General features: G+C 41.0%; 1 protein-coding gene across 2 annotated transcripts in view; it reads right to left on the bottom strand.

Annotated features, from left to right (window-relative positions):
* Window positions 1-2536: 2536 nt before the first annotated feature.
* Window positions 2537-26077, bottom strand: part of myot (myotilin) — a 24596-nt gene continuing 1055 nt past the window's right edge. The window contains exons 2-18 of one of the 2 annotated variants that reach the window (XM_065958882.1): window positions 21466-21516; window positions 21199-21373; window positions 20963-21025; window positions 20633-20774; window positions 18843-18866; window positions 18438-18557; window positions 18118-18331; window positions 12524-12734; window positions 11282-12243; window positions 10912-11062; window positions 10355-10456; window positions 9217-9254; window positions 8667-8805; window positions 8300-8507; window positions 8003-8168; window positions 6678-6811; window positions 2537-4612 (exon numbers count right to left, since the gene is read on the bottom strand). In XM_065958882.1, coding sequence (XP_065814954.1) covers window positions 4470-4612; window positions 6678-6811; window positions 8003-8168; window positions 8300-8507; window positions 8667-8805; window positions 9217-9254; window positions 10355-10456; window positions 10912-11062; window positions 11282-12243; window positions 12524-12734; window positions 18118-18331; window positions 18438-18557; window positions 18843-18866; window positions 20633-20774; window positions 20963-21025; window positions 21199-21373; window positions 21466-21473 — 3000 coding nt within the window. In that variant the 5' untranslated portion in view covers window positions 21474-21516 and the 3' untranslated portion in view covers window positions 2537-4469. The remainder of the gene's footprint in view (window positions 4613-6677; window positions 6812-8002; window positions 8169-8299; window positions 8508-8666; window positions 8806-9216; window positions 9255-10354; window positions 10457-10911; window positions 11063-11281; window positions 12244-12523; window positions 12735-18117; window positions 18332-18437; window positions 18558-18842; window positions 18867-20632; window positions 20775-20962; window positions 21026-21198; window positions 21374-21465; window positions 21517-26077) is intronic. The other variant, XM_065958883.1, reaches the window with a different exon arrangement.

Below are 26077 nucleotides of genomic sequence, written 5' to 3'. Positions count from 1 at the left end.
TCCTAATTCTACTTTTCTTGTCATCTTGGCAGCCAATTTATTATGTCTTAGGTGCTTCCTTGATTGTTTGATAGTACAACTCTCCTCATCAGAATCTTCTTCACCCTTATCTTTGTTGCTGGCTGTCCTCATCTTCCTTCTGAGTTTGTCAAGCAAGGATAGTCTGTTGGCGTCATCTTCCATTTTTCTTTTGTTTTCCAAAGCAGAACCGCCAAGTAGCAATCCGGTCACGATATGTCGGAATGTAAACAGCCATAGGTGCATCATTCAGTTCTCCAGCTACTGAGGTGTCAATCTGTAATGAAGTAAAACATAATTTAGTCCATCTAAATGTCAATATATTTCAGTAGCACTATTTGATGTCTTCCAGTATAAGTATATCATATTTATACCAAAGCTATCAAACATAAAGACACCACATTAGGGGTGTGATGATACACTCAATATATGTTTCGATACACAATTAGGGATTTTTACTTTATATCGACATAGATACCATTATTGAGACTGCTTAACAATTCAAGATTTACTCACTTTTCTTTCTAATTACTCAAGACTTTTCTACAATTATTTGGAGGAAAGAAGACAGTACATTTCTAAGACAAGAACTAATATTGCTTTTATTTCTTGTAGAACATTTTCAGTAGCAATAATTGTTTTTAAATGTAAATAATAATTGCAAACAATACCAAAACACTTATTAATGTCAGTTTAATCTAGATTAAAAATAATGACACAGAGAGATTCACATAAACAGCAGGCTATATAGGCCTACTTATATTTCATTCATGTATCTGCTAATCCAATATGTCTTTTTAAGGCATAGGCAGCTCGCTCCTACACTCACAGTAGGCTGCACAAATAACGAAGGCATTAATATCTGGCAAAATAAAGTCACAATCAATGAAGTGACTTCTCATTTTCATTTCAAATGTCATTCTTTCATTAATAATGTGGGATTGTGCCCCTCTGCAAAGTTTGGTGGAGTTTACACTTGTTGTGCCAAGCATTTGTGCACCTAGCAGGGTTTGGACTTTGAGAAGCCTCTCGACCAGTGGTACTCAACCATGTTGGACTCAAGGGCCACACTGACGAACATTTTTTTGCAAGAGCCACAATCCAAAAATGTCCCTTACGTTTCCTAAAAGCATTTGAGAAGAGTTTTTATTTCTGATTTTTGACAATATTCATTAGCAGTACACTAAAGACTCTCAAATAAGATTTCATGCGTTTTGTTTACACCGTATGCCATTATCATAACAGGTGATTCACCGAGCAGCTGAAAGAAAATATTGAAATGAAGGCATGAGAAGCTTCAGCTTTAACAAGAGACATCACTCCTCAAGTTGGTACATTTACAGGATTGTCATACTGGGACGTATAAAAGTTGTTTAATTGAGGGACTAGAGAAAAGAAGAATAACATACTGTACTCACTGCTTAACTATGTTTCTAGACCACGCTCATTTCGGGTAAATTTACATGCAGTGTGAATATACGAGCAGAATAAAGATCGCATTAGCATTAGCATTTGTTTTGGTTTCATGCTGGTGCTCAAGGGCGACATCTGCTGGATCAAATCACATAGTAGGCCTTTAAGTTAGCCAGACCCACTTGAACTTAGCTATAACATTACATGTGTAACTTAGCTGTGTTAGTTACCTTGTCCCGCTCCATTTTCTGTATATTTTCCTCGGGAACACCTCGATTCCGAAGAAAGGTCCAGAGACCTTCATCTTCATCAGACAGCTGGTGATTTCTGGATCTTTATGTGTGGGATATGCAGGGAAAGAACATTAACGCTAGCTTAATAAAGTTAGATATAGTAACATTAACGCTGATGTTTTAGGGATGGCATTAGCATCATTCCTTCCTCTTTTGCACACAAAATGCTAGAACTTACTGCTACATAACATAACCTGTGGGGCAGAGAAGGACAACAATAAAGACCACAACCAACCCCCTAATTAGCTCGAACAAATTATAGCTTGCTAACAAGCAATAATAGCTAGCTAGCTAACGTTAGTTCTAGTTAGAAGGCTGATTGACCAGAGACTCATTAAATGATAAAAAGCCATTAAAAAGATGCTATTCTGGTATAATGTTACACAAACACATTCATTTAATATTTACTAGTTAGCCAATTAACAATTACTATAGCTAATACCTGATTCTCCACCTTGTAATGAGCTGCCGCTGGTGTACTGTACACTCCCATAAACAAACCTGTGCCTCCTCAGAGCCACCACCCTAATGCTTTTCTTGTTATCAAGAGATCTTTATCTCGTAATAACAAGATCTTTTCTCGTTATTACGAGATCTTTGTCGTAATAACGAGATCTTTTCTTGCTACAACCAGAGCTTTATCTAATGTATGTCGAAAAACAGAGAAAAAAAAGGACATACATACCTATGTCGAATAAATTCTGGACACGTCCACGGTCAACATCTTTTCATTAGCATTTTACACAAGTTTGAAGACAACATTTGTTCATGAAAATTTACAACATGTTTAATGAAAAAACACGGAGACAATCTACGTTTGAAATCAACTTTATTCCTTCCTCATTCATCCTGTGATATGTAGAACTTCTTACACAACAAACAGCACTTAAGGTAAACACACAATACTTCCTGCAGTTACACACTAAGGTCTGAATACAGCCAGAAACAGTTCTAAGTGAAAAGCACTTTTAATGCAAATGGTCAAAGAAGCATGACTACTCCGCAACGAACCAGACAATGAAGTTTCCATCTTGATGTTCCTCTTGTGACCCAAATCAGTTTGCATGCACATCCAGCCAAAAAAAGTTTAGATAATAATGAATTCTGTCTGTCATGACAAAAACAAGCTGTGGCATGCAGGAAAATCAAGCCTCATAATAATTGTTATTTTTTTAATGTAATGCTCTGGAGTTTGCAGTAGTTCAGGGCCCAGATCTTTATAACTGAAGTTTATGATGCATGGAAGGGGTACAAAATGATTGTCTCAACTTATTCTCTGCACTGCAGATGCGACAAAATGTAAACTATCCTGAATGAGATCTGAGTGTCGTACTCAGTGCAACATCAGTTCCATGTTCACTTAGAGGCTGGGTGTCAGAATGGCACTTTGACAACTTGTTGATGGCACCACTGCATGCTTTTGTAGGCCATGACAGAGGCAACTTCAAGTCCTAACACTGACTATAACTTCAGGTGAAAATTATAAATAGCTTCATTCACATACACTGTATATAAGAAACCAGCTTTAAAACACATTTGAGGCTCAACTTATGGCAAGGCAGAGAATCTGAGCAGTAACTAAAAGCTGCATGTGACTGTCTAATAAAGATGGTAATGGTTGGGTGAGTTTTAAAATAAGATTTCTTTCTGTGGTTACAGACACACATCATCAGACGCAACACATTTAAATGTGTAGTCTCATCACAGAACACTTCTAACTCAGCCTAAATCTTCTGAAACGTGAGCAGGTGACGGCGAGAAAAGCAGATAACTGTCAAAATCAAGATGCAGTTGCAGATGATGGCAAAGTGGTTTCTAGGTTCTTGGGTTAAAAGAGGGTTCATTCTGTTTTCAAACCAAAATAGAATGATTTATGGATCTCAGGAGTTTGTGTCACAGGATTTTGGTTAGCACTATGGCTGACTCTTTTACACCATGTACAGGTCTATTAATACAACCATGATCTATACAAGCTACTCTGACGAGGGCAGACTAGAGGGGCGAGTGAGGAGACAAATGGACAGAGTGGAGGGGGTCAAACATATCAAACATGGTCTCTACAGTCTTTGACAACAAACAGTCACAGGGGAAACCCAACAGTAGCAGATGGACGGTATGAGGTCTTTCTATCTTGATGCACAAGGAAGCATAGCTCTTAATGACATATCAGAGGCATGGTTGTTTTGAGGATGTCAGCCATATTTTGAAAATGTGATGAATGTATAATTAATTTCAGAAATGTGACATACAACTTAAAAATGTTTCCAAGAATACAACCAAACTTTAGATAGCTTGGACTCAAAAGTATACTAAAGATGTCGTCTTGTCTGCGGTTCATTTGTATTCCAAACTATCTGCCTTGAAAATGACAGAAGCCCTTTTCAGACTGCTTTTCCACAAAATGGTCATAATATCTTTTTACAATCATATTGATTCTGCGATGGTGTTATATACTTGCACCATTCTGTGAATTCACATTGCGTTTCGGAAAGCACAGCAGAGCAGGATCTCCACTTACACACACAGTCAGTCATGCACAAACACACAGCGCTGTGCTCCCACGCTGATAACGTTCAGACTCTGTTACTACCTCCGAAGGCAGTACGAAACGTCATGGGGCGTAAATATCGCTTTGAAACAGCAGTCTGAATAGGGCTACTGACTACAGGCTCCTGCCCCAGTTGCACAGCTGTGAGATGTGTGATGACGGCCTGAGGATGAGACGGACTTGGTTCAGTTTGGGGACTACAGCTCCTCACTCTCGTACAGTGGGGCAGTGTGCTGTGCAGGGGTGTCCACTGTCAGTGCAGGCCCATGGCTCAGTGAGGACAGCAGCTTCAGCGTCTTTGAACCAGGGGGTGCTGTTTTCATGGGAGGGGCTGAACGAGCTGCAAAGGGCAAAAAGAGAAGAAATGAATTTAAATGTTCTTTGACTGATCCAGTACACATTACAACCATAAGTCAATTAATTCGGCTAAAAACAAAAATAGCCATCTTGAATTGGAATTTGGCAAATTTTTTAAATCCTGTATTTGCTTCTTCATTTCACTGATTTTAGCATAAAGCTGAAATCAATAATATATGACACAAATGAAGGGGTAAAAGATTATAAACACATCTTTAGTCAATTAAGACTTTCAGGCATAAATCTGAAGCCTACACATTTCTTTGTTATTATTGTTATGAGACAACATGAATGACACCCCTGGTGTCACGGACAGCAGCATTCCTTCCAGGCCAGGTGTCTTTAAATAAATCTTTTTTATTGGTGAAGTCAGTGGTTCTCTGGCTCTCAGACTTTTAACCAACCCCAATCTGTGAGCTTTTTAACTGGAACGTGCAACTGTGGAGAAAGCAGTTGAGTTTGTGAGGGGAAACCTTCAAGGGAAACACAAGCTTCTAAGTTTTTATTCTAGGGTAGATGATACAAAGAATCTAGAATCTAGAAAATTAAAAAAGTCTCAATAGAGCTTAACATTGACCGCCCACTTTTTCTCTATCCACTGTCCTATCTCTAAAATAAGAGCCCAAAAACAAACCTTAAAAAAATAAAAAGATACAAGGAACTGCCCATATCATGATATTGCTTCTTCTTAAATGTGACTTTAGTCTTTGTTATGGTGTTTATACTATTAATACAAGCGTTGAACTACCTTGTAGTTTGTGCGGTGAAACACATAAATTACATTCACTTGAGCACAACAGAGTTTTTAGTACAGTTCATGTTAGCTACTGTAACTAACCAGCTTGCATGTTAGCAAAACTATCCATTCGCATTCGGCGCAAAGGGGCCGGAAACACTGCCATGGTAACAGCAAGCTCCACCATCCAGAGACATCACTGTGACACTCTATGGTTGTGGGTATTATTAAGTAGTATTAAGTACTCTTAGTGTAGTTCTTTTCCCTGATATCGTGAATAAACCATGTTTTTCTTAAAACGAGGTTGATATCATACACACTTGTGCCTCCTACAGGAGTCAGTCTACCTGGCATGGTTATGACATGATGGCTAATAACCAAATCCACTGTGGAGAAGAAATAATGGGGTTTTTACTCCGGGAAAAACACTGTTAAACTCTATAGCTAGTTTATAAAAAAAGAATATGTCCCCCCCCCCAAAAAAAAGAAAAAAAAAAAAACATAGTCATATTTTGATGTTTTGTTTTTCATTGAATTCCATTTGTATTGCTATGTTCCTTTAGTAAATTAAAAACACATTGATTGAATTAAATAATGATCACTTATAATCTGTAACTCTTGTATACCCTTCACACATCCTTTAAAATGCTTTCTTGCATTCATGTTCACATAAAACAAGATAAAGATAATATTATTCTTTATTGATCCCCAGTGGGGAAATTCAAGTATATATGTGTATATATATATATATATATATATATATATATATATACACACACACACTGTATATTCTACAACATCTAAGCCAGTTTAAGACATTGAACTCTAATCCTGGGTGAGAATGAAGTCCAGTTCATGCGTAACGGGGGGTCAGGGGTCAGGTTCTTTTCTTCGTCAGTCCTGTCACTCAGCTCCATCTCCACTACACAGATGGTGTGCGCTGTCATCGCGCAGAAATCCAATAGCTGTGTTGTACTTTCCTCCAGTGAGCTTTCTCTCACTAGGGGATGGATTCCATACTTATCGTTGTGACTCAGTGATCATGCAGTGCTCCTTAGAAAAGCCGAACAGCTACATGCCTTCATCAGGTTTCCGCGCGATCACATAACACAGCATTTGTCTGTTGTCTTCTATGTTACCAGGCTGGATTCACTGTAGTATTGAATGGACAACATTCTCCGTCTGCTGTTTCTAAGTTTGTTTGTGCTACCATGGTTAATTAACTACCAGACTATGATGTACAATCGATAGCTGAGATGAACACATTGTTGAAGTACACATATATAGAAAGAAGAACACACAGTGGACTTACTCCCTACATCCAGCCTCGCGTTGCATGTGGACATGCCGGCTTCATTGATGGCAGAGAGAGTGTACCAACCGGCATCAGCCTTCGTCAACCTCTCTATCAACAGGCACTGACGGCCTGAACCATCCTGGTACAGACTGCAGAGAAACAAAGAGAGATGAGCAATTGTAAAACACATTTCATCACAAATCCAGCACATGGTAGCATCTGTAAAAAAATTCAAATGAAAAAGGAAAAACACAGACACAGAAAAAAGGCATAATTAAATATAGAATAGAATAGAAGTTTACTTATAATACAAAAATATATATTCACACACACACACACACATACACTTACTTAAGGTTACAAGTAAAGAGCAAACATAGACATTGAGGAAGAGACAGAAAGAGGCTGGACGAGTAGTTTTTTGTGTGCATAATATTACAAAATAAACAAATAAATAAATAACCCACTGAAAAAAGGGTTAAGCATTCAAATATTCAAATATCTGGCATGTGTAGTTCTTCCAAATTGTAGAAGACGAAGCAGCCGGAGCAATTTTGGGTTGAGTGTCTTGCCCAAGGAAACCTTCACATGTGACTCAACATTTTGAGCAACCCATATCGCTTTTCTTCTTTTTAAGTTTAGATTTTTTCGTGACAGTTTAGATTTTAAATGATGGATGACAGAGGTCACAAATGTCTTGTTGTCTGCCTCTTCACTATTGATGTGATCCATTAATCATTAAAGGTCCCATATTATTCAAAATACACGTTACCATGTTTTTTAAACACTAATACGTGTCTCTAGTCTGTCTACAAACCACACAATTAAGAGAAATATTTTTTTCTCTCCGTCTTTTGCCTGCTCCACTTTTCAGGAAAATATGTGCTCAAACAGGCCGTTTGGAGATTTTCCCTTTATGACATCACAACCCCAGTGGGTGACACTCACACAGCTAGGTGTGTGGTCTGCCCTGAGTTTGCCTTCTCTCAGTAAACAAAAGGGCATAGTGCAAGAAAGCCAGAGTCACCTTTATGTGACAGAGGGGTGTGGCCAGACACAGCTCATTTGCATTTAAAGGTACAGTCACAGAAACAGCCTGTTCTGAGCAGGGCTGAAATAGAGGGGTTTATAGGCATGATCAAATACAGGATCAGAGTGGATTTATGACAAGAAACTTCACAGACATGTTTTTGGGGAGCTCTGGGACTAATTTTAACTTGTTGAAAAGGAGGAGTATATGTGACCTTTAAACTGACACACTGTTTTGTCTATTGAACAGGGTGCATCTTCAGTATCAGCTTTGAGTGCAGCGTAGGGAGTGTTTGGACGAAAGTACGTACCTCATTCTGTTTGGGTCAATACGCAGCATGTCTTTGTCTTTCTTCCAGAATAGCTGTGGTGGAGGGGAGGCGTCCACTTTACACTCTAACCTGACAGTGTCGCCCTCTAGAGCTCTGGAGTTTAACATCTTCACGACGAATGTGGGAGGACGGAGAGCCTCCTGGGCTACAGAGAGGAAGAAGAGGATGCACAACAAAGGGGATTCATTTTGACCCAGAAGAACTACACAAAGTATGACTGGTATAGAATTAATTGAATGCAAAAGTATTACTATAATGATGAAGTTAGGGTCTTACCCAAAACGTCAAGCCTCATGGTAAATCTGCTCTCGCCTGCTCTGTTTCTGGCAACACACTCGTACACGCCAGCATGGTGCACTGTCACAATCTCTATGATGAATGAGTGCATCCCTTTCTCACACACCAGCATCTTATGGTAGTCATCTGGACGGATGGCTTTACCGTCCAGGTACCAGCAGAGATCTGGTGTAGGGAGGCCTCCCACCTGGTTAAAGAAGTATAAAAGTCAAGATTTATTCTCTCTATTTCAGTTGAATGACTCCACTGTAAGTGCATTGTTTAGAAGTGAAAAAGAAGTGAATTAATAAAGCTAAGATGTGAGAACTTGGTTGTTGATGCACGCAAGCGTGTGATATTGATTCACCTTGAAGTCAATCCTACAGAAGCGCCCCTCTTCCACTGTGAGGTCTGAAGGGATCTGCAAAAAGCGAGGAGCGTAACACTTCTCCTGAATAGCTGAGCCCTCATTTCCCCTCTCATCTGTCCCTGAGTGGTGCTTCCCCCTGCAGAGAGACCGATTATTTATTCATGACCTCATTTTACCTCACTTTAAATGGCTGAATTGTACAGTCCACAAGTGAAGGCAAAAACACAAGACACCATATTAATCCTGATTTGTAACCATGGTTACCGTCCTCTTCTGCATGGCTACTGAGACATTTTTATCTCTCCCATTAGACATTTGAAACTTTATGACAGTCAGTAGTTGAGGCTTCGGAACAATATCTAAATGCTTGCTTTGAACAAGTCTAAAAATCAAAATAAGAATAATTATTTTGAATGCACCAACTTTTAAAGATGTAGTTTGGCTACTTAATTGAGTGAGCACATGCAGCCATACTTCTTCAAAAACCCGATCTCAGTGTTCAATGGTCCAAATTTAACTGGTAAATGAATGCATAAGTTGTATTTACCATAGTCCACCCTTGTGTCTTCCTTCTGGTGATTCTGGCTATATCAGAAAACATATAAAAAATAAACAGAGGTAATCAAAACTTTGATGAAATGCATAGCATGTAAATGGTGTTTAGTATTGCGCATGAGTGTGTAGTGTGACACAAAGGTCCCTTTGTCAGTAGAATGGCCTTGTTCTCAGACAGCAGGCTGGAAATAGCCTCTGACAAACCTTGTTGGCATCAGAGGACATTGTGTGTCCATGTGTGTACATGCACGTGTTGTGTGTGTTTGTGTTGTGTTTATGAGAAGGTGAAGGAATAGATGGTGCAAAGCCCTGTGAGTATCAGAGGCTTTTTGACAGGACACACACACACACACACACACACACACACACACACACACACACACACACACACACACACACACACACACACACACACACACACACACACACACACACACACACACACACACACACACACACACACACACACACACACACACACACACACACACGATGTAACCATCCATAATGACAGCATGACATAGCTCACTTGGGCTGTTGGATAAACTACAGGACTTTTCAACCAGGGACTGGGAGGCCCTTAGAGGGAAATAGCTCCTTGTGTGAATGGCAATTGACTTGAGCTTATAGAGTTATTTTCTAGTCTTCTGACTACTCAAAGCGTTTTTACACTGCAGGTCACACCTACACATTCACACACTGATGGCAGAGACTGCTCTGTAAAGTGACCATCAAAAGTAACTAATCCCATTCAAACACATTCACACTCTGCAGGAGCAATTTGGGATTAAGTGTCTTGCCCAAGGACACATTGGACATGTGGTTGCATGAGCTGGGGATTGAACCCCGAACCCTACAGTTGAGAGATGACCGACTCTACCAACCGAGCCACAACTGCCAAACTGTAACCATTCAAACCCAAAAAGGTAGCAATAATGAGCGGTCTTCACTTCATAGCACAGCGAGAGCTAATGGGTTTTGAAGCAGATCAACAGAAATGTCTGTACAGTACAGTCAGCACTGCAACACACATCTGTTAAATCTGAAACACACTGTTAGAAATGATGAGATTGGAGGATTTTTAGAATAAGTTAAACGTCCCATGGCTAAATGAAAGTCTGTTGTCGTACCTGGTCTGGTTGTGAGTCTGACAGATTGTCTTGGTCAAACATGTAGTTGGCGTTGTCTGGACCCAGCAGCCTACGAGCCATACGCTCCTCATAGGACAGTTTCTGTCGAAATTGAAGCTTTATACTGTTACAGTGTTGTTTTCATACACACATCAAAAGTGTGATGTTATTTGATTTGGAAAACAGATAAAATTTCTGTTAGGTTCAAACAGACACAAACTGTGAGCGTGGATGGACTGAAATGAATGGGGTAGTGGGGGAAATGTTTGTTTGCTTTTGGGGCGGATGACACGTATGACTCCTGTACTGACATTTAGTTTACAGACACACACACACACACACACACACACACACACACACACACACACACACACACACACACACACACAAACATAAACATACACCCACAAAAAACACACACACACACACACACACACACACACACACACACACACACACACACACACACACACACACACACACACACACACACACACACACACACACACACACACACACACACACACACACACACACACACACACACACACACACACCTGGCTGGGTCTCCTTCTGGCCTCCTTAGAACGCAGCTTCTTTTCCAAGTCCTGTATCAGGGCATCTTTGGAGCCCTGGATGTCTTCATCTGTGGAGCGAGCGGAGGAAGGCCGAGGAGCTACAGACTTCTTGAGGATAGGCTTAGGAAGGCTGTAGGTTAGAGAGAGTGAGAGAGAGGGAGTTGGGAGGAGGAGAAGCACAAGAAGAAGCAGAGATGGGAAAAAAAAAATCTTTCTTCACTTTGATTAATACATATAAGCTTTTGCTCTCACTGAAATATATCAACTTAGCTCATAGGATCAATGTTTTCTAGGCAAGAGAAAAGTTGATACATTTTCAATATATGTGCTGACGCATACTTTAACTTACGTGTTTGGCGTTGCCTTGTAGCTGGCGGGCAGTGAGACCACACCAGGCTGTATTCTGTTCGGACTGTTGAGAGTGTTGGACTGTGGGACAGAGGACGGAGAGACAGGGGAGCGAGGGAGAGAAGGGGAAACTGGCAGAGGCGGCTGAGGGAATGAGGAAGGAGAGGAGGAGGCCCTCAGGGGGAGGAGAGGGCTGGAGGGGAGAAGAGGAGAGCGGGATGGGGAGATGGGTTGGTGGTGAAGGTTGGAGTTGGGAGACAGCTTGTTGGAGGACAAAGGGGAGAAGGCGGACTTGGAGGGCAGCACAGAGCAGAGGTAGGCAGCAGGTGCGGACATGGTGTCCTGATTGGCGGGCAGGGTGGCGCTGCCTAGGCCAGTGGCACTGGGGATACTTGGAGTAAGGGTGATGGTGGAACGCATGGTAGTGCGGGGCAGAGAGGATGAGGAGTCGGAGAAAGGTGAGGAGGAAGGGATGGTGGTGGAGGGACTGGGTAAGGGAGCAGAAAGAGAAAGAGGAGGTGCAGCAGAAAAGGTCGGGGTGGACATCGGAGAACTGAGACTGGATGAGGAAGGAGAGGGCTTGACTGTGCCATTGGTCTGGGTCTGAGCAACAGATTGGGCCTGGTTCTGATTAAGGTTTAGCGACTGAATCTGTGATTGGGTCTGCATCACGGACTTGCACACTGACTGAGTTTGAGAAAAAGACTGACTTTGTGAGGATATTTTCGTCTGTGTCTCAGCAACACTTGGACTGTTTAGGGGACTGCTGAAGTTCTGCTGCGAGTTGTTTTGGTTCTCCTGAGCCTCCCTCAGAACACTCTCGTAGCTGGGAGCCTGGAAGGCGGCCTGAGATTGAATAAAATGCCTCGGTCTTGCATAGTTGAAGGCACTGGGAGGGAAGGTGCTGGGAGTGAAGGTAGGCAGGTCGGAAAGGTTCATGTCGTTACCTCCGGAGTGGGAGGGCTAGAAGAAGAAAAAAAACAGGAATGTACTGAATCTGAAAAGCATAATTTGTAATTGTAGTAAAGAAGAAGCATTTACAAACGTAAAAACATTTCCTTTAGTTGGGAGCGAGCCCTCTGACAAGCTTCCTGAACACTACATGTTACTTATTTAGAAAACAAAAAGTGAAATGAGCAATAATATCCCTTTAAGTAAAATAGCAGCTACTATTAATTCGACCAAAATGTCTCAGAAATAAAAAAAAAACAACAACAACATAAAGTGTAAGAAATGCTCTCACAGAGAAATTGAGCTTGCTTGGGGTGAACAGCTTGGGTGTTTTGTTTGTCTCCTTGACTTGAGTTGGTGATGGTGGTGGGCTGGGGGGAGGGGGAGGGCTGGATGTGACCTCTGGTGACTTTTGGCTTCCCAAGTTCAGGAACCTCTCCTCCTCCTCGCTGTGACCAAAGGGTTCTTCAAATGAGTAGTAATCTTGATGAGGCTCTGGAAAACTAACAGATCAAAACAGATGTGTGAGCAAAGATTTAAAAAAAAAAAAAAAAAAAAAAAAAATGTTTGAACTACAGGCTCAAGTGAGCCAAGAGTCTGGGAAAGTGGATGAGATACATGTGCATAATCTCAAAGAGTTACAGTTCATCACCAAGTGTCAACACTATTACATTAGTGTAGCTCATGTATGCATTGCATTCAGGCTTGAATACATGTAATGGGCTGAGGTAATTAATTTTAAAAAAAGGTAACTGTATTCCATAACAGTAACACAAAATGTATTCAGATGACAGGTAAGGTAATTTTACATAAAAAATATATATTTCTTTAAGCTTTGGAACCACAACTACAGAGTATCAATTTTGTAAACTGAGAACTGGCCTGAGGCGGGTTTAAAGCCTCTTGAGCTACACTGCCCGTCAATCAAGTCAAACACGTGCCTATCTTTGGGACAACCCCCCCCCACACACACACACACACACACACACACACACACACACACACACACACACACATTGTGTGCCAATGAAGACAACAACTACTCAGAACTATTTCATTCTTTGTACCAGGCTGTAAACATGTTAATCTCTGCTGTAAAAACTGATATTTTTGAATGGCGTGCCTCATGTGTATGTGACTTCCGGGTCTCTTGGAGCCAGCCTCAAGCGGACCCTGTAAGAATGCAGTTTTCTGCACTTCCTCATTTCCTTCATTTTTCATCACTGGAGGTTACCGGCTTGGTCAAATCTAAGTGTTTGATTAAAGGGAGCACCTTTACACACATCAGACCATGCTCCCATCTCAGCCCACTAACTATTTTTGTTCCAGTAATACGAAGCCTGACTGTACTTCAACTTCTCTTCTAGGAAAGAATGTTGTTCCCATGACAACCACGTAATCTGGGCTCCGTAGGAGTATGATGACAATAGCAGTGCCTCTTTTTGTTCTTTCCAACTTGTTCATTTACTTTCAAACACTTGCTCACTGTCTTTCTGATTTTCTACATTTCTTCTGTGCGCACAGGAAACGTTTGACCAACCAACATGATGTGATCTGATTTAAGAGTCAGGAACTGTAACTTTTAAATCTGAATTAAATGATAAAATTATCTTTTTTTTTACTTCATATGCATCACACAGGTTTTAATAAGCTCAGACTGAAGCACTCTTTTGTTCACCAGTCAATCCTAAATTTGAATAAGGAGCTGAATACCAGATCAAAGCATGTTTAAGACTTCTGATTACTAGTTTCATGTTTGAATGTTGGGTCCAATGTTTGTATCTTTGTATCTTGTCTTACATTTCTGTGTTGAAAATGGAGCTGCTGTGATAGCAGACAATTTTCACACTTCAAGTCTTATCAATCCATCAATCAATATCTGAGACCTTTGCTTGATAACAGAAAATGCATGTGGGGCGGCTGTGGCTCAGTTTGTAGAATCAGTCGCCTCTCAACCAGAAGGTTGGGGGTTCGATCCCCAGCTCCTGTAGCATGTTGGTGTTTGAATGTGTAGGTGTGACATGCGGTGTAAAAGTGCTTTGAGCAGTCATAAAACTAGAACAATTCTATACAAGCTCAAGTCCATTTACCACTTTGTTGACCGACTATCAGGACAATGTAAAAAAAGCAGAAGAAATTGGGGCCAAGCTTCAGCAGCCTGGTGAGTAAGTGCCGTTAGCTTTAGCATCCATCTAACAGTTCATTCATCCTAATGTTTGGATCAAAAAAATACATTTAAACAATCAGTTGGCAGCTTATTAGATACATCTAGCTAAAACAAATTCTGTTTCATTCATGAGTGTGTGTGTGTGTGTGTGTGTGTGTGAGCGTAAGAGAGAGAGAGAAAGAGATAAAAAAGAGAATTTGTATGTGTATTCAAGTTTGCGTCATTAAGTGGGCAATGCTATATTTGTCTTGGAATTCTGACAACAGCCGGCAGGTGCAGACACTCTACTGGCACCCAGTCTATGCTTAAACGCACGCACACGCAAACATGCACGCACATCCGCCACGGACATGTGCACACACACAAGACGTGCATGACATTGTGGGTAGGAGCATGCTAAGCTTTGAGTCCTCTTTCTGACCAATGACAACACAGGGGCAACAACATGAGGGCTTAACAGATTGTAGCTAGCTCTCCTCTGCAGAACCAAAATACTGCAGTGACACACACTGCTGTTCACAAAGGGTCAAAGATAACTGGCACAATGTATCACCGTGAAAGGGATCGTGGACAAGTCTCATTTTCTTGGTTTGACTGCGAGTTGGCCTGACATGTTCTCACCTGAAGGCGACAGACGACGACAGAATAAAGGAATGATCTTTTCACCACAGGCACAACTAATGCTCTGTGGTAACATTAACGTGACAAACATCAAGTGAAATAGTGTTATTCTGGGAATATGTTTTATAAAATACAGGCACACATATCATTCAAAAGGTCAAAACATTGCTAAATATTGCTGATTTAAATTAAAGGCAAAATATGGCACCAAATAAAAGAGCCATTTGGGATCCAAAAGAACCGGCTTCATGACTGAGCTCAGCCAAACGAGTCCCACCAGCTGTGTTGTTGTCGGGCTGTGTTTACATCGTGTTTACATGGACGGGGCGGCAGTCGAGAAAAGAAGAATAACATACTCAGAGTCTTTAGATCACGGTCATTCTGAGACAGCTTATGTGCAATATGAAGCTATGAGTTAACCAAAGCCTGCTAACACAACAATGCAGGCCACAGGTAACTGCAGCTCATGCGAAGGACAATTTTTGTCCGCCGCTTGCACTTAATGGTGCTTAATAATGGTGCGCTGTAAGTGATAACTCCTTTGTGTGTGACGCTGGAGGAGAGAGGAGGTGTCACCAAACCGCACTTTGTTCTGGTCACTCTCAATTGCTCTCTCCTTGTCCTGTAAACTTTCACCTCACAATACAGGCAAGCCTTTTGTTTCTCTCCATCAGGCAACTGAAGCAGGAAAATCAACTTTAAGTGAGCCAGATACCATCAACACAACCTTTTATGCAAAGACCACTGCCAACAATTTATGAACAACTGTTGTTGTCTGTACTGGTGATGAACAGTAATTTGTGAAGGACACAGACGCCATGTCTGCACTTCATATTACGGATGAGATCATAGCAGTGGACACGGATACACACAGTGGACACATAACTCAGAGCTCTGCCAAATAACTTCTCACAGCACCCATTGCATCTCAATATGAACCAGGCTTCAAGTCAGCATCGAGGCGAAGACACACACAGACACACTTTTTGTATCTTTCTTTTCTTTATAAAAAATACAAGACCTTTTGTAATGACTCTAAAATAAACACAAACAAATGAAGGTTAGGCCTGAAGGACAGACAGCCTATTAACAACAACTTCACAGGTGAGCTCAGCTGAACTCACTAGGTACCACTTGACTGTGAGGCGACTCACTACATGTTTGGTGCTTTTTAACACTCATGAAGCAGCTAATGAGGAAACAAAGTGAGTGACTTCTAAGACAAGGGCATGTTGCAGATTTTCAATTACTGTTTACCCTCATTTAATTTGTCTCCTAACATTTCCCTCTTGAAGCAACCCGGATGACACAAAGTCCCAAAATAGACTCAAGTCCACTTCCCAATCGCTCTAAACATAGTTTGACCTTTTAGAGAGGACAGTGCATAAAAGCCCAGGGCTGCTTTTAACAAGATTATGTCGAGGAAAGGAAAAGTAGTAGTTTTAAACATTCCCAACAAAGTAGAAACGCGTCGTTAGAGGTTTAAAAATATGACCTGTAACAGCAAGGTTGAGAAGCAGACAGCCGATATCAAAGGAGATTATTTTCTTACCTCGCAAAAGCACAGGTGTCTGCTGCCCGTGTCGTCAACGCAAACAAACAGCAGGTCAGACTGAATGAATTTGGACTTTCTCTGAGTTGAGAGGGAACCCAGACAGCGATGAGGAGTGGGAGGCGGGACAGCGACAGGTGACACCGCGCGCTCACGAGGACTATGCAGAGCGGGAACGCGCGGGACCAACTGAGGCCCCCTGAGGCCCCCTGAGGCCCCCCATCACCATCATCAAAACAAAGACCATACAGAGCAAACAAACAGGCCTATCTACAGAGGGACTGTATCAAACATCAGTGGACTCCACGCTTACTGATACTGTATTCTTTAAAATATACAGTATAGTTATAGGCATATGGAAGTGCTTTTAGGGGATTCGTTGTTTAAGCCCCCCAAAATTAAGGCGATATCCAAGGCAGTACCTCTAATCTGCTTGATCGTTTATCTTTTAATGTTTTAAATCGGCTTCCTTTGTTTGAATCTTTTATTTTTAAATTATTTGAATCTTTTATCTTTTAGTGGTTTCACATTGTTTTATTCCCTTTTTTCTGTGATTGCCTTACCGGTTTTAAACTGTTTTATTTCCTTTTTATTTCTATCATTTGTGGAAATGCTGTATAATCTCTCCCTTTTTTGTTTCTCATTTTTAAAGCACTTATAACCCTGATTTGAAAAGTGCTGTATTAATAAATTATATTATTATTATTATATTTAGCTATTAATTCAGTAATCTTTTTTTTTTTTTTTTTTTTTTTTTTACAAGAATGTGTGTTTTCAAGACCCCATTAGAGGTAGGGTACTCGTTTTCTGAATAGAATACCTTCATGATATTATTCTGGCTATATGATCGGTAATCATGATCGTTATAGGCCTACTAGGGTAGAATATCTTCTCACTTCGTCTAATGCCAGAAGTCTCAAGAAAAAGGACGAAAGAGAAGAGAACTTGAATTTGTTTTTTTTCTCTACACTTTGAGAATAGTTCAACAGCGACCTCCTCTGGAAGTCAATAAAAACTACATCAGTTTTCATGTTTCTTTGAATGAATGTGGAATTTACTACAAGGAGGAAATAAGACAATTAGACTTTAAAAACTAGAAGATAAGGAAGTAAATGAGAGAGTGAGTGATTCAATGTTAAATGGACTTGAGCTTGAATAGTTATTTTCTCTTCTATTTTCAGAGGCTGCTATGCAAAGTGACCATCAGAACTAAGTAACTCTCCGGTTGAGAGACGACCCACTCTCCCAGAGAGAGTGAGTGAACGACAGTGAGCGAAAGAAAGAGAGGGAGTGAATGAGATTAATTGAACAAGTTCAGCAATTAAAAAGATGCAAAACAAAAGTTATTAGCCTCTCATAGTGGATACATGTATACAATTTCATTGAGTGAATAAATCCAGATTAAAGTATTTGACTTTTTATTGAAGATTTTTTTATTGATTTAGAAACAACACCAGACGCTTCTAAAGAAGTTTTATTCTTCTATTCTTCTTCTTCTTGTGTGTGTGTGTGTGTGTGTGTGTGTGTGTGTGTACATTCTACTCACTCTGCACTGGGCAGGTTATCTTCTAGAGGGCTGTCAGGCCACTCAGGAGCAGGGAGGGTAAGAGAGTCAGGTATGTCAGGGGGAAAGTCCTCAGTACTCTTTCGGGATGACATCATCTCGTCCTGGAACGCCACCTCCCCTTCCTCCTCCTCTTGTCTCAGAGGAGCTGCCTCCTGCTGACAAATGGCCTCTATCTCCAGCTGCTCCTCCATGTCTGAAAAACAAAAGATGAGCGCCACTAAAGGTTGGACTCACCATTTTTAAGGATTGATTTCTAGAGATACAAAAGGGTTATTATATAGAGTAAATGGACATCAAACCGTCATAAACTTCCAGGAGTGCTGAACAGGAGACTGTGCCAAAAGAGTTGAGGGCCACACATTTAAATAGGCCAGAGTCTTCTGGAAAGGCCTCTGTGATCACCAGAGTACACAGCTCCTCTGCAGAGGGAAACCAAGGACTTCAATGCAGACAAATAATAAACATTAACGCTACTTACACCTGTTTGTTTAAACCATAAGCATCGTAGTGAGGGTGAAAGTGAGGGCTACAATGGCGAAAGGGGCCCTTATAAACATATAGTATTTGTTTGGATTGTTTCTCTCTCAGTCATTATTGGCATAGTAAAGGGAATATTGGCCTAATAAAAGAAAAATGAAGCAACATGTAATGTAGTAAAAAGTACTCCTCAGATTTGAGTGATCTGATATAACCAACATACTGACCTGGCACTGACACAGAGCTGGCCTCTGGAGAAAACACACAAAGAAAAGTGAATAATCTTTTAATAGAAGTCATCATGAAATACAATTCTTAACAGTCACACATCAAAAAAACATTGCAAAATCTTCAAAATTCATTTGGAGAAATGGAAAAATTGAGATTACCGTAAAAAAAAAAAAAAAAAATCAATTAATATCCCAGGCTTTTATTACCTTCATTGTATGTCAATAAGAGGGGCCTCTATAAACAGGACTTGTGCACAACAAAGTTGAGAGGTGTATGTCACACCTACACACACTGATGGTAGAGGCTGCTATGTAAAGTACCATCAGAAGTAATCCATTTATGTTGCGGCTGACATAGCAGTCCAAGCAACTTGGGGTTAGGTGTCTTGCCCAAGGACACATCAGACACGTGGCTGCAGGAGCTGGGGATTAAACCCCTGACCTTCCGGTTGAGAGGCGACTGACTCTACCAACTGAGCCACAGCCGTCCCAATGTGTGTGTAAGTGTGTGCATAGTTAGAATATAAACAAATTGATTTACATATCACTGATTTGATCTTGCTTTGTAAGACAGCCTCTTTATGCAGGGGGCATTCATAATAAGGAGCAACCCCTGTTACTAACGGCTGCTGTGCTGCCTACGGAGATGCATATGATAAAGCGTAACAATTTCACACAAGGGATGGATAAAACATTCGTTTTCAAAATTTCAAAATTTATTTCCATCTCTAAAGCCAGCAAAAGCAGCAGAGTCCTGCCCGTCCCTCCTGACACTCACTGAGGTTTACTTTTCTGTAGTCTTTATACAGATCATCATGCAGGAGACTCTGAGAGGACGTGCTTGCACATTTCCAGCTGATCTAAAATCTTCTTTCTCAAGTTGAAGTTCAACACTGAGCACGATATCATCACTGAATGCATAGGGACCTCTAACTGAGCCCTGACTTAGTTTGTCGAAACACGCAGCTTCACCAGAGTAGCTAAAGGGACTGGGCCTGAAATTGGGATGGACTTTTATTAGAAGTTTTACAGTACGATGAATCATTTAGACAAGGACTTGTAAATAAAGCGAAAGTTGTTTTTTCATGCAGCTTTATTTTATACTCAATATATTTAGAAAATCAGATGCTTATATTTAGTCAAGGGCGGGGAAGAAAGTGGACTTAAAAAGTAGGACCTTCTCTCGAGATCTAAATCTCTGCTTCTTCTTTATGTCAAGTGTTGTAGTACTCGAAATCGGTCCTGGTCTCAAGACCAGTCTCGAGACCACTTTTTGAAGGTTTCGGTCTTGTCTTGGAATCGAAAGCATTCTTTCTATGTCTTGTCTCGGTCTCAGACTGGAACTCCAGAAGACAGGTAAAGACCACCACTGATCCACGTTATTCGTGTGATTAGAACGAAACCGCACCTTTCTTAAACAACAAAAACCCTCAATTTCATTTGTAGTTTGATTTATTTTCCATCGGTTACGGCCGCAAACTTCCCGCTGTTACCATCCATGTGAGTGACACGCCCCCTGCACACAAGATGTTGATTTTTCGGTGATATTTTTGGTCTTGGTCTTGGTCTTGGTCTTGGTCTTGGTCTCACCCTGCCCTGGTCTTGGCCTTGACTCGGCCTCGACCCCTAAATGTCTTGGTCTGTCTTTATGTCATAGCACTCTGGTCTTGGGTATGTCTATATTTAAGATTCATACATGACTTAGTAAAGTGAACAAATTCTTAACTGTTGAAAGTTCAAGGCACATTGATGAGTCATGTTAAATGAGTCCAGGGTCAAACACTCACTCTTTCGTAGTATCCTAAAGTCATCAGAGTCCAGAATTTGTTCGTCCTCTCTGTACCACATAGCCTGCAACGGAGGAGTTCCCCTCAGTCTGCACTCGAGGACCACCAACTGACCCTTCACTGTGGACACATCATGGAGGCACTGAAAGGGGGAGAAGGACAGGAACAAAGATGGAGGAAAAGAATTAGATCGAGAAGTAAGGGCAGCGTTAAATGGTTTTGTGCTCAGTATTCTTCAGTGATATCAAACATTTTCCAGATGTTCTGGATCATTTTCTTCCATTGTGACTTACAGTGTTTATATTCTTGAAGCTAGAATCTGTGTTTTACCTTAACAAAAGAAGGAGCCACTCCATTTCCTGCATACTGCTGATTGTAGATAGGACTCTGAGTCTGGAATTGAAAAACAGAGCATATCAATAACAATAATCATTTTGGTAATCTCTTAGAGAGTGACTAAAAACGATATTGTCCCCCCAACAGTCTCGAACACAAGTTTGTTTTCAATATCTTCGGGTCATTTAGTCTATGAAAGGGAGAAGACTGATTTGATTCTACTTGATTACCCTCTGTGGGCTGACACACAGAGGCTGCACAAGGCTGGATTGCCTCTGAGCGATGAGGGTGGAGGAGGAGGAGGAGCTGGAGGAGCAGGAGGAGAGCTCTCGAGAGGAGGATGCAGAGGAGGAAGAGGAGATGGTCAGGGACATGGTGCTTGTCTTCTTCGCCACCCTCTGGATGCTGCGTAGTGAAATATCAGCAAAGAATATCACCAATTACTAGATCATATTGTTTGTTTTCTGTCTTGTGTGTATGATGTAGGTCAAACTTACTTTGCCATGTTTCAGGCGTTCCAGGAGGCAGTGGACGAGGTTATTCTATCACTACGAAAGGAGAAGCAAAGTGTCATGAGAGAGAGGATGGACTTTTTTTTTTTTTTTTTACCATTGGGGGGGTTTGTAGACAGACTATGGCCACATATGAGTGTTAGAAAAACATGGTGAAGTATGTTTTGCATAATATGTGACCTTTAAGTTGTTTACCTTTTGTCAGATAGATAGGTTTAAAATTTAGGCAATAAAGAATTTAAAGATCCGGAATTTACCTGCACACAGTGTGCCACGCTTTTCAGCCAATCAGTGGGTTGAAGTATGTCATTTCTCAAAGGCTCAAAGTGTTTGTGGTATTTATTTTTTCTTACAAAAATATCACTATAAAATGTTTTGTTTGCATGCAGTCACTTTCTCAATGGCACAAGACAAAAAAAAACAATTCATAGCGTGCACTATGCTAAAGTAGCTGTTCAGGGAATCCTGTTGGGGTGAGAACAATTACTCGCTAACCAGCTTCAACCACCAAGCTGAAGAACCATAAGGAATGTATTATTGATAAGTGACCGACTACAGCATGACTTAACTCAATAAAACATTATTAGGTCATTCTGTAACGACCAAAAAGATTGAAGCTGCTTCTGCTGTAGGACACAACGTCATTCAGAGTGTGTGTATGTGCACACAGACGTGGCCATTAAAAGCTGATTTAAAATGCAGCAGATTTGCATTTCTTCCATCTTTTCATTGAAAATCTAAATACGCTCTTTAAAAGGGTGTATCTGAAGGACTGTTATGAATAGATGAACAAACCATACTCAGTATGAGAGATGTAGAACTGTATATTCATCCTGTCCCAAAAAACACATGGGTCACTGTTTTACAGTTTATGTATAAGGGACGAGTTTTGGTGATGGAAGTATTCTGATTGGGGTCATACTGATGTTTCATCGAGCATCAGAGGTATGCTGTAAAACTATTCATGCGGACATAGTGGGAGAGAAACTCAGTCTGCGTAATGCAATCCTGGAACCCAATGGCAGTCAATCGAACGCCGACTGAGGGTTGATTATATCGACTCCCGCTGCTATTCAGCCCACACATACACACATTGCACAGTTATGCACTTTGATACACAGTGTTGTTAAATTTCAAGTTAGCAGTGAACCATTTGAATAAAAACTGCAGAACCTGACATGACATGATAAATGTATTGCTTCAACTGTACCAGATCCAGTACCAGGAGTGTTGCCATGCTCTCATTTTGTTTACAACAGTAGTATGCATATTAAGGGTCAAGGCTTTCTGAATTTCTCACACAAAACACCTCACATATCCCTGCCTGCCATGATGCCCTGTGAGGTTATGTCTTGGTCCAAGAGAAGGAGCTGACAGAGGAGGCTGTGGTTCAGGTTTCCGGGCTAAATTAAACTCCTGAGCACAGCAGAGACTCTCTGACCTGAGATAAATCTGTGTCTCTATGAGCAGGTCACACACACATATAAACAGTGGAGGCTGAAACCGTCCTTCACGCCTGATCTCTTCTTCTGTTTGATCTTTAATCTCCTATTATTTGAGTTCTCTCTCTTTCTGTCTGCCTGATGAAGAGCTTTACAATGCTTCATGTCTAAACGAATGGATCACAGCTTAAACAAAGACAAAGCATGTACAACATTCATGTCTACATCCAGTTTTCCCCTAACAACATCACTCCCAGCAGGTATACTTGTGTGTTACGTGTGCCTTGGTTAATACAATGTTGATGTCAACAATTCAAACTTTGAAAGTGCATTACAAATAACATTTATTATTATCTATTATCATATCAGATGTCTCTTTGTTGGGAACAAAGGTTGTAAAGCAGATGAAAAAAGCCTTTCACTCAGCATCTACTTTTCTGGCATCTACACATTAAACAAGCTGAAACTGTATATAAAAAATAAAAACATAATAAGCCAAATAAGTCAAATCTGGTTATTATATCAAGTTGTGATGCAGTAAATGTTTCATTTGAAGCGGTTGCTCCAGAAAGAGACAATCTCTTAAAAACGTCAGTATGAGTCCCTAAAAGAAACCCTTTTTTTAAAGATTTATTTTGGGCTTTTTAGCTTTTGTTTTAGAGATATGACAAAAGATAGAGCCTGAAACTGGGGAGAGAGAGAGTGGGGAATGAACTGCGGGAAAAGAGCCTCAGGTCGGATTAAAACCCGGGCTGCCCGCTCTTGAGGTCTTCAGCCTCTGTACATGGTGGGCTTACCAACCAATAGGCTACCGGTGCCCCATCCCTTGTTTCCAAATGGTGTAAGCATCAACATGATATGTTTCAATGTACCACCCTGATCTTATAAAACACGTTTTAGAAAAGTGCACTTCCAAAATATAAGTTCAGTCAAAAAACTCACGTTCGTAAGGTTTAAAATATTTATTACAGGAGAACATGCTTTGTGTTTGGAGTCTATAGGCTCCTCACAGTTTTCATTTACATGCAGAAATTTGGGGAGTGATGGGATATCTTAAACCGTCCAGTCGGAGCCTACAGGTGGATGCTGGGCTCGGTGGTGGGGCTGAGCGAGAGTGCAGTGCTACTGCAGGTCAGAGCTGGCAATGAAGGAGCAGAGGGAGAGAGCAGAAATCTTGCATCTTTAATAGAGCGCTAATTGGAAGGAGGTGTTGTCAGGTGATTGTTGAGAATGATGCATCTCAAGTGTGAAATCAGTGCAGCTCAAGTTGACTGCCTGAAAGAGCTTGTAGGTGTTGCCTCATTTATTAGATGAACCGAGACAATCCAGATGAAATCCCTTTAATACCATCTGCATTATTTTGAAATGCTCATGTTGAGCCTATGTGGTGTCAACTTTGCAATGTTCCTTCAAAATCAGCTTCTGGTGGTTTTGAATACACTCAAATATGTGCAATAGGCAACTTCATTTCCCAGAAGTCAACAATACTGCCTTCATAAGGTGCCATGCATCTAGGGAAAATAATGCGACTAATTAATATTTCCCTTTTATACAAAATATGTTTTGGGTTATTTCAGATGTGGGTAATAAGCTGCATCAGACATAGATTTTAAAATATAATTTTTTGAGCAGAACTATTGCATCCATCAATTCGTCAATCCCAGTTCACTTAGCTCATGTGAGGTCTATACAAAGTGGTCTGTAGTCCCTACAGTCTACAGCTCAATCATTGCATTCGCTTTGAAATCAGTTCAACTATTACAGTTAAGTTCTGGTTGTCAGAGTTGAATTGTTCTTTTTTAGTCTTTTCAAAGTGCTTTTGCACCACAGGTCACACATTTACACACCTGCACATTCACATACTGATGTCAGAGGCTGCTATGTAAAGTGACCATCAGAAGTAACTAACTCATACACACTCATAAGGCCCAGACGAAGCAGCAGGAGCACATTGGGGTCAAGTGTCTTACCCAAGGAAATATTCAAACCAACACAATAAAAAATATATTCTGTTTTTGCAGTTAGTACTGACCTATGGCACATAACTCTACTCAAGTGAAAGCAACATTATGAAGGAAGTCGGTTTGGTGGGCTTTGGCGCCCTCGGATGTTCTCTGAGTGCAACACCACAGTGATAAAACACTGCTGTCATGGCTCCCCCTCACAGACATGTAGAGAAAAAATGGAAAATGGCACTGGTGTTGTCAGTCCTTGGTCTTAGTGGAAAAATAAAAGAAGAGGCGGGGGCAACAAATAAGGAGAAACCGCACTAATGGGTGAAAGCATGGTTAGCCTAGCCTAAGCGGCATGCTGTACAACATGTGTCGAGAGCTGGAGATAAATGAAACGGAAACCTCCGAACAGCCAATCAGAGAGATCCCTCTCACTGACCAGCAACCCCGATTCACGAAAAAAGGCTGACGGGGGCCGATGGGGACTGACGGGGGCCAACAGGGGCCGACAGGTGGCGACGGAGCCGTACACACTGTAAAAACTAGAGCGCTGACCGCTCACAGACGGTCCAACTAGGACTGACGGCCGACGATCTCCTTGGTGTGTCCGGGCCTTAAGAGACATGAGAAGTACCCATTATATCAAAAAGTATCGGCGGCTGACTTGAGAGTGACGTAAAGCCATACCCACTGCCAAACTTTCCTGGTGCTATAAACAGGTGACTGTGGCAAACTGTGGATATGGGGGAGATGCTATTCTCCTTGTTAAAAGTTGTTTAACTATTAGAATGGCTTTGGTGATATTGTTGCTTTAATGTTCCAGTGATTGACGTCTGATATTTTATCACCCTTCCGGGTCAATGCTCATCATCACCTGTTCAGAGATGAAAGGTTTCTCTTTCTCTACTTCAGAGCGTTATATGACTGTTTACTAAGAGACCCCTTTTTTCACATCAGTCAGGATGTGGTTGGATGTTTATGTCAGGATGAGTCACGGTTGGGAACTTTGTCCTTTAGACAAAGGAAGTGATCAAATCTGGCGGTATTGAAATATTCCACCAGCTTTGTAGAAAAATTGAGAAAAATAGTAAAAGCAGTTGGCATAGATATATTATTTGCCCTGAATTGTATCTATTGTAGCATTAACAGCATATACTGCATACAGTATATTATATTCATACAGTCTAATATTTAGGCCTATCC

This window comes from Labrus bergylta, chromosome 9, assembly GCF_963930695.1.
Source record: "Labrus bergylta chromosome 9, fLabBer1.1, whole genome shotgun sequence".
NCBI lineage: Eukaryota > Metazoa > Chordata > Actinopteri > Labriformes > Labridae > Labrus > Labrus bergylta.
This window is presented reverse-complemented; position numbering and strand designations above follow the sequence as displayed.